The sequence below is a fragment of the Oryctolagus cuniculus genome, chromosome 3 (assembly GCF_051225735.1).
Source record: "Oryctolagus cuniculus isolate XC-2025 breed Fujian yellow rabbit chromosome 3, ASM5122573v1, whole genome shotgun sequence".
NCBI classification, from domain to species: Eukaryota; Metazoa; Chordata; class Mammalia; order Lagomorpha; family Leporidae; genus Oryctolagus; species Oryctolagus cuniculus.
This window is the reverse complement of record NC_142869.1, coordinates 146,764,179-146,780,739: the sequence shown is the minus strand read 5'-3', so window position 1 is coordinate 146,780,739 and position 16,561 is coordinate 146,764,179. Positions and strand designations below refer to the sequence as shown.

General features: G+C 38.1%; 1 protein-coding gene across 7 annotated transcripts in view; it reads left to right on the top strand.

Moving 5' to 3' along the window:
- The window catches only part of CACNA2D1 (calcium voltage-gated channel auxiliary subunit alpha2delta 1), a 516,209-nt gene that overhangs the window by 310,499 nt on the left and 189,149 nt on the right, over positions 1–16,561 (top strand). For all 7 annotated transcript variants that reach the window (XM_070069807.2, XM_070069805.2, XM_070069806.2 and 4 more), the window contains 1 exon segment: positions 6,163–6,204. In XM_070069807.2, coding sequence (XP_069925908.1) covers positions 6,163–6,204 — 42 coding nt within the window.

Genomic DNA, 16,561 nt, shown 5'->3' with positions numbered 1-16,561 from the left:
TGTGCTGTGCATAATGACCTGAAATCCAGTAAAAACTTGGATGTTTTGAGTGTGAAATGCCTTCGAAGATGATGTTTAATTATTTTCACTGAAACAGTTAGGCAGAGGATAATAGAGAAACAAGATGACTCAATTCTATCACCTGTGCCTAAAGTAATTAGTTTATGTGCCATCCTTTTAATTAAAGTATTTAGTGGTGCTGGTACTTTGTGGAGGGGGAACTGAGAGTTTTGAGTGACAGGATAGGCAAGGGATTAAGAAAGAAACACAGTTAAACTGCTCATCTGGAGTGGGGAGGGGGCAGTGTCTGAACTCCCTGAAATTCAAATTCTCACTGAGTTTGAAAAGTAAGGTTTTGAGGGCTGGTGCTGTGGTATAGCTGGTAAAGCCATTGCCTGTGACACTGGCATCCCATGTGGGCACCAGCTTGTGTTCTGGTTGCTGCCCCCTGATCCACCTCCCTGCTAATGACCTGGAATAAGCAATGGAAGATGGCCCAAGTATTTGTGCCCTTGTCACCCACCCATGAAGGAGACCTGGAGTAAGTTCTTGGCTCCTGGCTTTGGCTTGGCCCAACCCTGGCTATTGTGGCCATTTGGGGAGTGAACCAGTGCATAGAAGACCTCACTCTTGGTCTCTGCCTCTTGCCTCCCTCTCTCTCTCCCTCCCTCTCTCCCTCTTGCTCTGTACTGATTTAAAAAATAATTTTGACTAAAAAGAAAAGTATGAAGTTTTTGGATGATCATGCCATCTAAACATTAGAAGAGGTACTTTTCGTTTGTAACAGGCAGTGATCAACTCACCTGTATCAACTTGCTCCCACATTTGAGTTGAAGGTTGAGAACTGGTTCCCTAAGGTCATGGTGTAAATATTTTTCATCTTTGTTTCTCCAGCACTTAGCATAGAGAAGGTCACCACACTATGAGTTCAATGAATGGAATATGGTCTACTGTTGACTGATAGAACACAGATCTCTCTTCAGTCTAAATGGGAGAGAGGTGGGTACAGGGTCAAGAGGGAAAGAATTCAGTTGGGATTTTGTCTCCTCCTTTAATTCCGCCCCTTTGTGCAATTTAGATATATTTATAAGTAGTTAAATTTCTTTTAACTCAATTTCTTGTAATTTTATGAAAACAGAACTTGGTTGAGTTGGTATGAATTTTCCTTTATTTCTGAGAATTGCTCCCTATCTTAATTCTGCTTTTGGATGTATTTTGGTAGTTCATTGATTTGCATACCTCTCATGAAAACTGATTTAGTTTGACATCACTACTTATAGAGCAGAGAAGACAGCTACAAGTGAAGTGTTATGGAAGAGAATTACTGTTTCACCTAAAATCATCTTAGCCAAATAACTGTAAAACTATAAAAACACACAAATGAATCATTGCCATTTTCTTTACAAAATTTGATGGACTGAGAGTAAAAAAAAAGTTTTCATACAGTTGTGTAAATTAAATGATAGATGAATGTTAAGCATTGTTTTAGATGACATTTTGCCTTGGAAATGTACTGGATTGACAGATTGAATATAGTTTTTCCAGATCCCGATGCTCTGTATGAATTTACGCTTATGAAAATTTACCAGCTGCGTTTTTCTGTTAGGTGAAAATCATTTAATAGTGAAATGGCAGACTATCAATGAAAAATTGGGGGTTTGAGAAGTTAAAGTCTACTTACTCAAGTGAGATTAAAAAAATACTGCTGTGCCAAAAGAAGTATCACATTTTTTAGTCTAAGGCATGGAACAGCAACTCTTGCATATTCTTCTATGATCTTTGTTATCTTCTTTTATAAGCACATGAACTTGATTTGGTGCATCATCATTTTGTTGTTTTCTATAAAAAGTCACATTTTTGTGCTTTGCCTTTATATTTTGACCTTGTAAGAAATGAGCATTATATTAAGAAGAACTCTTTGAGAGCAGAAATACAAAATACTCAGTTACAAGAAGGTGTAAGAATGATTGACGTGCAATGTAATTGTATGACTAATTTATTTGCTTCACTTTGATTTGAAAAAGTCATTAGGGATTTGTATGTCATCCAAAATCCAAAAAGCCTGTTCAAATGCATAAAATCCAAACTTTGGGATATACATATTTGATAATTTTCAACGCAATATATAGTTTCTGAAAGAACAGCAAAGTGGCAGTTTTGTGTAAAATATAGCACAATAAAAAAAGGGAAGACATTTGGAAAATCCCAGTGAACTTTAGGATTTCTTTTTCTTTTCATTTAATTTTATTCACAGTTTATCTTAAATCAAAATACTTAGTTTGAGGGGCCAGTGTTGTGGTGCAAATGCATTAAGCTACCACTTGTGACACCAGCATGCATATGGGAATGCTTAGTCCCTGCTGCTCCCCTACAGACCCAGCTTCCTGCTAATGTACCCAGGAAAGGCAGCAGAAGGCAGCCCAAGTACATGGCCTCCCATGTGGGAGACCAAAATGGTGCTCTTGGCTCCTGACTTTAGCCTGACCCACACCTGCCCATTGTGGCCATGTGGGGCATGAAATAGCAGATGGAAGATCCCTTTCTCCTCTCAGTCTCTCTCTTACCCTGCCTTATGAATAAATAAATACATCTTTAATAAAAAATACTTAGTTTGAGCTAATGCTGGAACTTTGTTTATCATACCTGCATCTTTTTCTTAAAGTATTTGAGGTCCCCTTAATCTTCATTGAGTAAGCGCTCCTCGTTTGTTATGGGACCTAGTGTCACACACGGAAGTTGACTAATCAGTGTTGTTTGGGCCCTGGTACAAGGATCAAGTGTAACCCTGTGCACGTGGGATATATTATTGAATTAAGCTGTAACCATTATTTTGTCTAAAGGGTATGAGTAGATGCTCTTACCTTTGCTGCTTGGCTGCTTTCCTGCCTTTCTTTGCACAGCAGTATGCACATTTAAGGATTTAATGAATCTCTGTTAAAATGATGATACTGAATTGCTTGAAATTGTTTTCAAAATGTTTCAATTCTGTAAATAGAAGCAAGCAAATGGCAGAAAATGTAAGACGAAGATAAACTTATTCAGTGCTTTTTAACTTTTGCTGGAATACACATTCTTTCTTGAAAGTTATCTCCTATGTATAAATTTGAAAGTTGAATGTGAGATCAATAAACTAGTAATTAGTTTTGGTCCTCAGGTGGATTCAGAAAATTGCCCTGCTTTATATATGTGATGAGTTGTGATTCTGTATTTTAACTCTGTTATAAAACTTATTGGAATGTTTCAGGAATTAGAACTTTTTTGCATGTTAAAATTCTTTTGTTTACTTTTTTTAAAAAAATCAAGCAGTTTTTAAAATGCTCTGATTTTAAGGGAAATAAATTCAAACTCGTGGGTATTGTTCACAGTTATGAGTCATATATTCCAATATTTGTAGTTGTTGGTTTGTTTAGTTTTCATAAAGATCTGTGTATTATATTTATTCTCATGTTTCTCAAACAGAAAGGAGACAGATTTCTGTGGCAAGTAAATTTGGGGAAAAAAAGATAACGCTTTGTTCTTGGAGATTTGTAATGGACAGTTGCACATCGAGGTTCTGTGAAGTCTTCCCAGGAAGAGAAAAGTTTTAATTTTTGCTTGTTGTTTTCAAAATTTTAATAACCATGGAATGGTTTTCCCCCTATGTGATATCTGCTAATTTGTCAAAGATCTAACAGTTTTTAAAATAACATTTTAGGCCCGGCGTTGCGGCTCACTAGGCTAATCCTACGCCTTGCGGTGCCGGCACACCGGGTTCTAGTCCCGGTCAGGGCGCCGGATTCTGTCCCGGTTGCCCCTCTTCCAGACCAGCTCTCTGCTGTGGCCAGGGAGTGCAGTGGAGGATGGCCCAAGTCCTTGGGCCCTGCACTCCATGGGAGACCAGGAGAAGTACCTGGCTCCTGCCATCAGATCAGTGCGGTGCACTGGCCACAGCGCGCCGGCCGCAGAAGCCATTGGAGGGTGAACCAACGGCAAAGGAAGACCTTTCTCTCTGTCTCTCTCTCTCACTGTCCACTCTGCCTGTCAAAAAAAAAAAAAAAAAAAAGGCATTTTTGTAAAAAAAAAAATCCCTAAATTAGTGTTTCTCAAGCTTTTTTTTGTTTTCAAAAAACTTGTAAGTATCTGTGTACCAAATAATATGGCATCTACACACTTTTCTTACTACAACTTCTACATAGAAGAGAAAATGTGTTATTACATGTTTTGTCTTCAATGAATTATACCGCTTATACAATAATATGACCTCCTTTCCTCATCTTGTGATTTTGTCATGAATTCCACATAATGTGATCTTAATATAGCTACCCTGCTTTAAAAAACAGTAATGTATGTGTAGATATGTCATGTTTATATATGACATGAATATAGAAAAATGTTGAAGTTGTTAAACATAAAGAGCTCTTTGAACTCTTCTTTATACTTTTCTGTATTATTTGAAATATTTTAAAGTGAAAAGACTAAAGATTTAGCTATTTGTTTTTACAAAATTTTATAGTATCTGTGGACTTTTGATTGGCACAGTGTTCAGCTTACTATTGAAGACCTGGAAAACTGGCTCTATCTGCAGTCAATTTAGGAAGGGAAAAGAAAAAGGCAATTCACACAAGTATCTTAGTTTTGCATTTTGTAGAACTAAACTCCATTCAAAGAACAGGAATTTTAAATTCCTTGACAGTTTTTTTTTTATTCTTTCTTTTCCATTATCCTTTTTTTTTTTTACCTTTTATTTAATAAATATAAATTTCCAAAGTACAACTTTTGGATTATAGCAGCTTTTTTCCCCCATAACCACCCTCCCACCCACAACCATCCCATCTCCTACTCCCTTTCCCATCCCATTCTTCATCAAGATTCATTTTCAATTCTCTTTATATACAGAAGATCAATTTAGTATATACTAAGTAAAGATTTCAATAGTTTGCACCCCCACAGAAACACAAACTATAAAGTACTGTTTGAGTACTGGTTATAACATTAATTCACAAAGTACAACACAATAAGGACAGAGATCCTACATGGGGAGTAAGTGCACAGTGACTCCTGTTGTTGATTTAACAATTGACAGTCTTATTTATGACATAAGTAATCACCCGAGGCTCTTGTCATGAGCTGCCAAGGCTATGGAAGCCTCTTGAGATCACCAGCTCTGATCTTATTTAGACAAGGCGGTTGTCAAAGTGAAAGTTCTCTCCTCCCTTCAGAGAAATGTACCTCCTCCTTTCCGCTGGGATGTCACAGAGATCTTTCATTTAGGTGTTTTTTTTGGCCACAATGTCTTGGCTTTCCATGCCCGAAATACTCTCATGGGCTTTTTAGCCAGATCTGAATGCCTTAAGGGCCGATTCTGAGGCCCGAGTGCTGTTTAGGACATCTGCCATTCTATGAGTCTGCTGTGTATCCTGCTTCCCATGTGGGATTATTCTCTCCTTTTTAATTCTATCAGTTAGTATTAGCAGACACTGGTCTTATTTATGTAATCCTTCTATAATACAATTTCTGGCCATAATATATGCATTTTATGGTCTATTGCAGCAACACTGACATGACAAGAAGTGTTGTCCATTTAAATTAATTCTTGATAAAGTGCCCGTGCTAATTCATCAATTTGTGAGAGTATGAGGGTAATCACATGTTAGATAATCTAATTATTTTTTGTTTGCTGAATTGTTTCTTTTTTTATTAGTTGCACAAGTAAATTTCTGCCAGTATTACATAGATGCACATTTCTGAAATAATCATTTCAACACTGTACATATATATATATATCTATGTTCTTAAAATCATGTTTTTAAAATCATATGTTTTAACAAAGTATTAAGATATTTGTCTCACAAGCTTCTTAAGTTATCCTGTTTATTATTTAATGTGTATTTTTGTGTATATATCTGTGTTGCATTTGAAATACAAATTCAATTTTTTACTCAAAAAATCCTCAGACCTATACTGAGATCTGTTTCCCAATGCAAAATATATTCCTTTTCTAATACCACTGATAGACTATTTCAATATGTCCTCAGCAAATATTGGCTAAAGATTTTTATGGACTATCTTGAGAAAGAAATACTCTGAAATGTTTATTTAAAATGTGTGAAAAATGCATTCAGTGTTTGATTCAGTATGTTTTGTTTTCACTCTAAAACACTCTTTCCTTCTTTTTTTGTGTAGAGCAATGAAGTTGTCTACTATAACGCGAAGGATGATCTTGATGTGAGTATTTCAAGTTTCACATTAACTTCCAAGAAAAATTTTGTTGTAATAGGATGATCTGTTTTATAGAACAAAGAGAGCTAGCAGATTTAGTTTTTTAAGAATGTGTGAATATGCGGCCTCCATCTGGTTACCTTGCCTCCTGCAACAGTGGCACTGCTCTGGCTATTCCACTTGCAACCCCAGCTCCCCGCTAATGCACCTGGGAAAGCAGTGGAAGATGGCCCAAGTGCTTGGACCTCTGACACCATTGTGGGAGACCCAGATGAAGTTCTAGCTTCCTGACTTCCACCTGGCTTGGCCCTGGCCATTGCAGCCATTTGGGAAGTGAATGAGAGGATGGAGGTTCTCTCATTATCTCTCTCTCTTTCTCTCTCTCTCTCTCTGTAACTCCGCCTTTCACATAAATAAGATAAATCTTAAAGTGTAAATAGCATAAGGAAAATACCAGTTAAGAAATGGTGAAGTATGATACATTTTCAGAGCTTCAGTGATTTTTAGCATCTTACTGGCAGCGTTATACATAGAAATGCCATGTATTTCTCTGGACCTGAACTCCCATTATCCTTTGTCCATTCCTCAGTCCATTGTACTGACTTAAATCCTGTGCATTCCATCAGCAGTATTGAAGACAGAGGTCAGATGCCATCCATCTGTAGCTTTGCTAATGCCACTGGGGTTACCATACCAGTCTGTTTTTGCTTGCATGGCTCAAACCAGAGTAAACTGTGCAACAACTGGCCATGCTGGCCCAAAGTTTGAAGTATAGTCATTGTTCCCTAAGGCTTTTGTGTACTTTTAAATGAATGACTCTGATGTGCATATTCAAGAACATGGAATGTTATAGTTTCTTCTGATATTGCCACATTGAGAGGGACATTTGAGAGATATTTGAATTTCTAACAGTGGAAACATTTTCAAATTCATAAAATAAAGAGTCCATAATTTTTATTATTTATTATTTTACATATTTAGGAAGGAGAGAGAGCTATTGCTAGCAGAATGCCCATCCTCTGATTCATTCCTCAAATGCCTACCATTGGCTTGGTCTGAATCAGCTTGAAGCCAGGAGCCAGAAATCTAATCTGGGTCTTGCACATGGGTGGCAGAGAGTCAGCTACTTGAGCTATCATGTGCTGCCTCCCAAGATGCGCAGTCACGAAGTTAGAATCACATTCAGAGCTGGTATTGAACCCAGGCATTCTGAGGCAGGATGGGAGATTTCAAGTGGTTTGCTAACTGCTAGACCACTCACTCACTCCACACTTAATTTTTTTTTAAATCCTCATTTTGACTATACCAAAAAATAGATATTTCTATTGAAGAATTTCACTGGTTTTGCACCAAAATAAATATCTTTTAATTCTGTTTTTGCACAAACTTTTCAAAGTATCTTCATACAAGTATTTATTCAGAAGTATTTGTTAGGGCCAGTGCCGTGGTGCACTAGGTTAATCCTCCACCTGCAGTGCTGGCATCCCATATGGGCGCCGGTTCTAGTTCCGCCGCCCCTCTTCCAATCCAGCTCTCTGCTGTGGCCTGGGAAAGCAGTAGTGGAAGTCCCAAGTGCTTAGTCCCCTGGACTGGCATGGGAGACCAGGAAGAGGCTCCTGGCTGTTGCCGCCAATTGGGGAGTGAACCAGCAGAAAGCTCTTTCTCTCTCTTTCTCTCTCTCTCTATCTCACTGTCTGTAATCTACCTCTCAAATAAATAAATAAAATCTTTAAAATCTAGTGTTTGTTGAGAGCCTGCTGTATTTCAGGTATTGCTCTAAGAGCTTAAGGTTTATCAGTGCATAAAAATGAACAATTATACTTAAAATTGTGTCATCCACATATTGTTTGTCTGAGTCAAAAATTATATTTTATACCATTGAATAGAATTTTCTTTCAAGTATTTAAGAGGAAAAACATAAAATAAGTAGGGCTTGTCTTCAAAAAAATTTAAAAAATCAAAATAGTTTGCTTGAAATGTCACCACTTCTTAAATCATACCTTGACAGTTAATATTAACAAATCATGTGATTTATTGAGCAATACGTTTGCCTGGATACTGCTAAGCACAACACAATTATTTAATTCCTGTAATAACACTGTGAATGAAGTAATTTATTGTCTTTTTCATGGATGAAGAAGTTTGTTTTAAAACTTTCTTCCCTAGATTGAGATATTTTGCTCATGCTATCTTTCCTTTTATTTTAACTGTCATTTTCATGACATAGGAAGCTTATTAAGGACAACCAAGATATAATACAGAATGTTTTAATGGATTATTGATTGACATCAGCAAAAATAGATTTTAAGAGAGATACTGTTTAACCCTTAGAATTAGTTATTTAATATTAAGAAATTCCGTGGTCATTTAAATGTATGTAACATCTTCATCAACTCTTTTTTAAAGATGTCTTTATTTTTATTTGAAAGCAGAATGACTTAGATGGAGAGGGAGGAGAGAGAGATCTTCCATCTACTAGTTCACTCTCCAAATGCCTGCAGTTACTGGGCTGGCCCAGACCGAAGCCTGGAGCCATCAGCTCCATCCAGGTCTCCTACTTGGGAGGCAGGGGCTCAAGTGATTAGATCATCACCTGCTGCCTCCCAGGTGTATTAGCAGGAAGCTGGGCAGCAGAGTAACTGCTCTGTGCGTGAGGCAGGTGTCCCTAGTGGTGGCTTAGCTGCCTGTACCACAGCACTTGGCCTTTCATTACCTTCTTGGTGGTACACCAGTTGCAACTATTATTAAACATATGAGTTACAGAACTGTGATTTCATAATGAGTGAAGTATGTGGAATGACATGCAGTGCTCTGCTTATGTGTTGCCTAAAGATGACACCAATATTGTCATACAGTTTTTGTTCTCTGAACTAATGGAAGAAATTATATTTTATGTCAAATAAAATAGATTTATTCACTTAAATCAGATTTGCTTTCTAAGTTGAAAAGTGTTTTTATTTGACATAAAAGTTGGTTATTTTTCTTTGTTCAGGTTTTCTTTTTTTTTTTTTTTTTTTTTTTTTTTTTTTTTGGCAGGCAGAGTTAGACAGTGAGAGAGACAGAAAGAAAGGTCTTCCTTTTTCTGTTGGTTCACTCCCCAAGTGGCCGCTATGGCCGGCACATTGCAGCCAGCACGCTGCGCCAATCTGAAGCCAGGAGCCAGGTGCTTCCTCCTGGTCTCCTATGTGGGTGCAGGGCCCAATGATCTGGGCCATCCTCCACTGCACTCCCAGGCCACAGCAGAGAGCTGGACTGGAAGAGGAACAACGGGGACAGAATCTGGTGCCCCATCCGGGACTAGAACTCGGGGTGCTGGCGCCGCAGGCACCGGCCTGTTCAGGGTTTTAAAGACCATGCGTACCAAGGTAAATGCTCATTGAGTCCCTGCCACTCATGTGGGAGTTTTGGATTGGGTTTCTAACTCCTGACCTCATCTAGGCCCAACCCTAAGTATTGAAGGCATATGTGGAATTAACCAATGGATGGAAGCTCTGTCTCTCTCTGAGTACCACTGTACTTAAATTAAGCACCACTGTGCTTTCACAGTACTTAAGAGTTCGCATACGTGCCCCTTACAACCGGAAAAGTATATACAAGTTAGGTATTTGTAATACTTGAGCTAGACTCAGTATCTTCCTCATAATTTGTCTGCACAGATGGTCACTAAAATACTCAAAACTCCCAGTAAACAGGAAAACCAGTGCAAATGTGATCCTATTGGATGTGCTTTGCTTGAGCCACTTCCCATATAAAAAGAAAAGGCTAAAATACTACTGCGAGTTTTTTTAGAATTATGTGTATAAAGAATTCAGTCCATTTTTGGGGCCATGAGGTGAACTTGAGCAAATTAAATCAAAACTCTATATGTAGCAAAATATCAACTTCTAAATTTAGAATTTGAAAATGATGGTTAGCATTTAGAGAAATAAAACTTTCACTTTTGAAAACAGTGTAGATAATGTTTTTAAAAATAACACTGCCATAATAATTTGCAAAGATTGCTTTATAGGAGAAAGATGGCTAGGATAGAAATCAGAGACCAACTCATGTCCTACTCCAACCCTAATTTATATTCACCAAATATGTATTAAAAGTGTGATACAGTTGAAGAGGTGATTCATGAAACTCATTCCATTTCTGAGTGTTCTTAGATTCTAGGAAAAATATTTCTTTATACTTACATGTACAAAGAATATGATCACATTGCAAAATTTGATCGTCAAGAGATGAAAAAGCACATCCATTACCCTCTCACCTGCTATAATTGTCTTAAATTTGTTGCCTATTCAAGGTTTCTCATCAACATATTTGTTTACTGACTTCTGTGATTTGTTCTGTGACCACATTATTAAGTAATGTGCTGTGAAACAGTTGTTAAGTCATTGTTTTGAGTTTGTAGAACATAGTTCTATTAATTTCTTCATCTGATTTGGAACTTATAAACATCTCTGTGCATGAAAATTTTTCTCTGGAATTTTAAATTTATTTTAATATACACTCCCAGAAGTGGGAATATGGGATAAAAGGTTTTGTATAGTTTCATACGTATTGTAAAATCATTCACAGAGAAGTCCAGACTGTTCTCAACTGTCATTAGCCATTATTTTCTAAATAATTTCTCAGCATTATACTGAAAGTTAATGTAGCACGTTGTATCTGTCACCTTGACGTAGGGAAACCATGGTATTTTCTTTGAGAGAACATATTTTTAATTTAGATTATAGTTAAAGGCTTAATGCTCCACTAAAGAGTTCAACAAGTCTAATTTTTAAACTAAATATGTGGCTGGCGCCGCGGCTTCCTTGGCTAACTCTCCACCTGTAGCTCCGGCACCCTGGGTTCTAGTCCCGGTTGGGGTGCCGGATTCTGTCCCGGTTGTTCCTCTTCCAGTCTAGCTCTCTGCTGTGGCCCGGGAGGGCAGTGGAGGATGGCCCAAGTGCTTGGACCCTGCACCTGCATGGGAGACCAGGAAGAAGCACCTGGCTCCTGGCTTCGGATCGGCGCAGTGCCGGCCGTAGCGGCCATTTAGGGAGTGAACCAATGGAAGGAAGACCTTTCTCTCTGTCTGCCTCTCTCACTGTCTAACTGCCTGTCAAAACACACACACACATACACACACAAACACACACAAAATGTGATATCTCTTATTTATAAAAAATATTTTTATGCAGTCAAGTAATTATAAAGCATTTTTATATTTAATTTTAATCTATGTGTCACCTATTTCCCCATGGAATTTGTGCTAATATGAAAAACAAATGCTTTTCAGGAAGTGCTGTCTAAAACCGAGGGAACCACATACATATTTTCTGTTTGGTGTTTGGGAAAACATTTTTATTGCACCTAAATACTTCACTGTGTTGTGTACTTCATGTTATTTATGTCAATTACGGAATCCAAATTGAAGATGTGGCTGTCTTTGCTTAGGGAAAGTAAAAATATAATTTGTCAAGAGAAAATAATGTGTGTGAGAGATCCCATAAAATAGTACAATTCTACTTATTGGAGGCTATGGACTCTCAGGTCAAATCTTAGTCTGGGTTGAAATAGAACTTGAATGCTGCTCATATCATCTGGTTTTCCAGGTATGGACTATTTCACGTAAAATCTTGGGAGGATTTGTACAGAACTGGAAGATAATTTATTTTGTACCTCATTAAAAAAATTTGGTTGCAAAGCTTAATGTGCTTTAGAAAGGACAGTACTGTTGTTCCTGTAAAATCTTAAGACCTTGAATAAAAATGAACTCCGTTGTATTAGTATGTCAGTTTGGCTTTTGTGGAGGGCCCTCACCTGGAGGTGCCTAAAGCTAGACAGAAGTTCAGCCTTCTCTTCTCTTACATAGGCTGATGTTGTAACTCCCATCAGCCCATGGCTTTGGAGGCCTTCCCTCGTGTTCTCTTCTGCCCCCAGCATAGCTCTTCCATGTCTTGGTCCAGTGTCCCTGCTGTTTGTTTTTCTGCACTGCAGATAACAGAAAGGGGGCAAGTGGCAATGCAGGGCCTGTTCTGGAAGCTGCACCTGCCCCTTCCTGCCACAACCTTTGTCCATGATTTAAGGACCAGCCTAGCCTCCTTGCAGGAGGCATGGGGTGTATTTTCCTCCCCTTTGGACGGGCGTGTACTGAAGTAAAATGTCCCGTTCTATTACTAAAGAGAGAGGGAGAAATAAACAGGAGATGATTAATTAGCAGTTTCTGTATTTACCTTTCAGTTTGCGTTTCTCAACATTTTAAAGTTAAGGATAACTCCACCCACCTGTCTGTGAGTCTTTTATCATCTATATGTAGTTAAATCCTTCAACTTGAGAAAAAAAATCCCTTTTACAGTAAAAGAAATATAAAATGCTTTGTGTTTCCCAGTCTTTCTCGTTGCCATGTTCTTTGATCACTGTGATCTAATTATTTTATGCTATGGAAATATTTACTCTCTTACCATGAAGGAAAGTCAGGAACTCTCATTAAATGTCACACTTTGATATCCAACTTCAGGATTTTCAGTGGCTACAGGTTATTTTTTCAGAGATACTTAAACTTCTGTGGCGATGACGTTTACTCACCCTCACCTGAAGTTTTGCAGTGTAAGTACATTTAATTAGGTGTTCACGGGTGGATGTATGGCATAGATGTCAGATGACTCTTGGCTTGGCCACATCCCTTATCGGAGTGCCTGAGGTTCAAGCCCTGCCATCACTTTCTTTTTCTTTCTTTCTTTCTTTCTTTTTTTTTTTTTTTTTTTTTTTTTTTTTTTTTTTTTTTTTGACAGGCAGAGTTAGAGAGACAGAGATAAAGGTCTTCCTTCCGTTGGTTCACCCCCCAAATGGCCGCTACGGCTGGTGCGCTGTGCCAATCTAAAGCCAGGAGCCAGATGCTTCTCCTGGTCTCCCATGCAGGTGCAGGGCCCAAGCACTTAGGCCATCCTCCACTGCCTTCTCGGGCCACAGCAGAGAGCTGGCCTGGAAGAGGAGCAGACTAGAGAAATAGAACCCGGGGTGCCGGTGCCGCAGACTGAGGAGTAGCCAAGTGAGCTGTAGCGCCGGCCGCCCTGCCATTACTTTCGACTCCATCTTCCTGCTGCGGGAGTATTCTAGGATGCAGTGGTGATGGCTCAAGTAACTGAGTCCCTGCGTGAGAGACCCCCGAGTTCCAGGGCCCTGACTTTAGGCTGGACAAGCCCTAGTTATAGCGGGCATTTGGGGAGTGAATCAGCCAATGCAGGATCTCTCTTCCTTTCTCTGCCCCACTGCCTTTCACATAAATAAAGTAAATTTTAAAAATATCGTTAAGCATATATAATCAAATAGTCACATAGTAGTACCATCACATTGTTTCGGGTTGAGGTTGGACCATCCTCATTGTTTTCGTCCTGGGTTTTCTGTGTACCACTTCAGTTGTGTATTTTTATTGCTGAAACTCCTCAATATCCTGTATTGAAAATTGATGATTTGAGAGTATATAATGGGAGTTTTTCATCTTATACATCAATATCTAATGAAGCAATGGAACGAATTAAAATACTAAATATTGAAATAATATTATTAAAAATATATTTTGGGGCTGGCACTGTGGCGTAATAGGCTAAGCTTCCACCTGGGATGCCAGCATCCCATATGGGCACATGGTTCATGTCCCAGCTGCTCCTCTTCCAATCCAGCTCTCTGCCTTTGGAAAGCAGTAGAAGGTGGCCCAAATGCTTTGGGCCCCTGCACCCATGTGGGAGACCCAGAGGAAGCTTCTGGCTTCAGATGAGCCTCAGCTCTGGCCTCTCTGTCCATTTGGGGAATGAACCCGCGGATGGAAGACCTTTCTCTCCGTCTCTACCTCTCTCTTTCTGTAGCTCTGCTTTTCTAATAAATAAAGTCTTTAAAAACAAAGTATATATTGATTCTCAATACTTTTCAATGGTGACACATACCTGAGAACCAAATAAAGTCTCTATTTTAAATATTATGTCTATGGGAGGGGACTAAGAGATTGTAAACTCAAAGCCTCTGCTCATATTTTTAACTTGTTCTGAATTCATGGGAGATAATTTGATTTTCCTCTCCTGTTGTTTTATAGAAGAGGGATTATTTTCTCAAGCAAAAACCATTTTTATTTCCTCTCCAAGACAATAATCAAGTTTTGACGTCAGCCCCATTTATTTATGTGTTATTGAATTGCTTTCATTTTCTTTTAGTCACCTTAATTTATTTACATTCTTTTGATCATCTACTATGAGTATATAAATATTCCTAAACATTATATTCATACATTTTATTCAGCTGTCAAGATCTTCTAATGACTTATTGTTGAGCCTGTTTGGTTTTCAAGACCCTCCAGGAACTTTTCCACAGTCCTTCCCAAGCAGACATAGCACTTGGTAACAAAATGGCAATTTCTTCCTGTTGAAGGCACTACTACCGTTCTTAAATGATTTCCTTAGTAGGCTTGGTAGAGAGTGAGCTCCCGGAGGATGTTCTTTTGTGGTTATGGAAGCTGACATAGGTCTTACAACATCTAGTTTGTTGTCATCACTCAGTAAACTTTTCTTTCCCAATAAGTCACTGAATTTAAGTTAAAATTAAAGCTTCATTCTACATGACTGTGGAATGGCCTGAGAACACGCAATTTATATATATGTGCCAGGCATACTCCCCACTTTCTGTTCTCTAAGCTTTTTTTTTAATTTTTAAAGAAATCCTTTCATCATAATTCCAACCTAACACAGACCTGTGTAGATATCTCTAATTTGGAGAATTGAATTGAAATTGATTATCTCTAGGAAAATACTTGCTGTTAGTGAATGCCTGAATTGTTGATCAGAAATGGTACCAAATGTTAGGTGTCATTGTCTCCTTCTAGTTACAAACATGACAACAGTAAGGAGAAATGCTTGGAAAATAATCTGTATCATCTGCCCTTTTTATAGTCTGGAGACTAGATAAACTTTTTTTCCATTTAATACTAACTAAATATATACATATTTATGTGTAGTAGAGATGCCATAGGTTAAAGACACAGAGAAAAATTTCCTTACCTGTGAGCTAATGTTACTTCAGGTAAAGAGAAAAACAACATTAAATCTATGCTTATTGTCCCCAATGAAAAAGCCACTGATCTATAAAAAGTAAACCAAAATAAATCATCCAGACAAAATGCTAAAACAATATTCCCATTGGAAGAACTAGCAAATTTAATAATGTGAATTATTCATCAGTGATACTCAGAGTGAACTTGAGCAGAGTTCTCAGAATGGCACAAATTAAGAGAAATGATGGGAAGAAGGATAATAAATCTGGAAGTCAAAATGCAGAGCTGCGATCCTAACTCATGTATTTCCAAAGACCCAGTCAAAGTGTATGGGTTAGAGAGAATCTGCTAGGACTTCTTGCAAGGAAATAAGTCTAAAATTGAAAATAGAGACCTGCAATGTTTCAGACAGAGATGTTTAAAAGTCAAGACCATTTCTAACAAAAACTTGTTCAAGATAGCCACGATTTCTAGTAGGCAGCTAAATATTTAGTTTGGTTGCTTGGCAGAACAGCTTCAAATAGAATTTTATGTTTAGCTTATGAAGAGAATTTGAAAACCAGTTGCTGAAGTTTCCCAAGCAAATGTGAAGTTACGTGAAATAGCAAGGCCACATTCAGCTGCAGACATGAAGATATTCTGATGGACTTAATGTTAAAGTGAATTTGAATACCTTCGGGTGTGACACACTCCCCAGCTTGTCACAGTTGCACTCCTTCTTACTGTTACACTCAGACTACTTCACACCTATATATATCATAAGGAATAATTTGAAAAAAATGCCTAAGGGTAGAACAGGATGAAAATCTCAGAACTCCTATGTTTCAGGAAAAGTGGGGGCACTGGGTGGAATGTAGAATTTAAGTGGCTTGGCATGAAGGCTAGCTCTCATAAAATACGTCAGTCAGAACCAAAGAAAGCCAGGAGTTTAGTCCCTGTTGGAATCAGGTTTAACATTGGAATTTCCCAATTTCTGCTGTTCAGCAAGCATTGTGTTGCTGTATCACCAATTTCATATTCAACCATAAAATGCCATGTTCAAGTATAATCCAGTGCTTTTGTTCATTATAATGATGACACGTGGCCTCACTTAAAGAAGCATTCAAAGGTGATCAATTATTCCTATCAACTGTAAGCTCACTAGTAGTTAGAACTGAATTGGTTTATGGGGAGCTGTCGGATTGGAGCTCTTCAAGGACTCTGGTTTAAGACAATTCCTCAAGGGCGTTTTATTATATCTGTGTTCCTCTGCTCAGATCCATGCTATTTATATTCACCTTGTGGCTACAAAATAAATACTGACAGCCAGATTTCACTAAAGCAGTGACTGAAATAAGAAACAGAATTAATGTC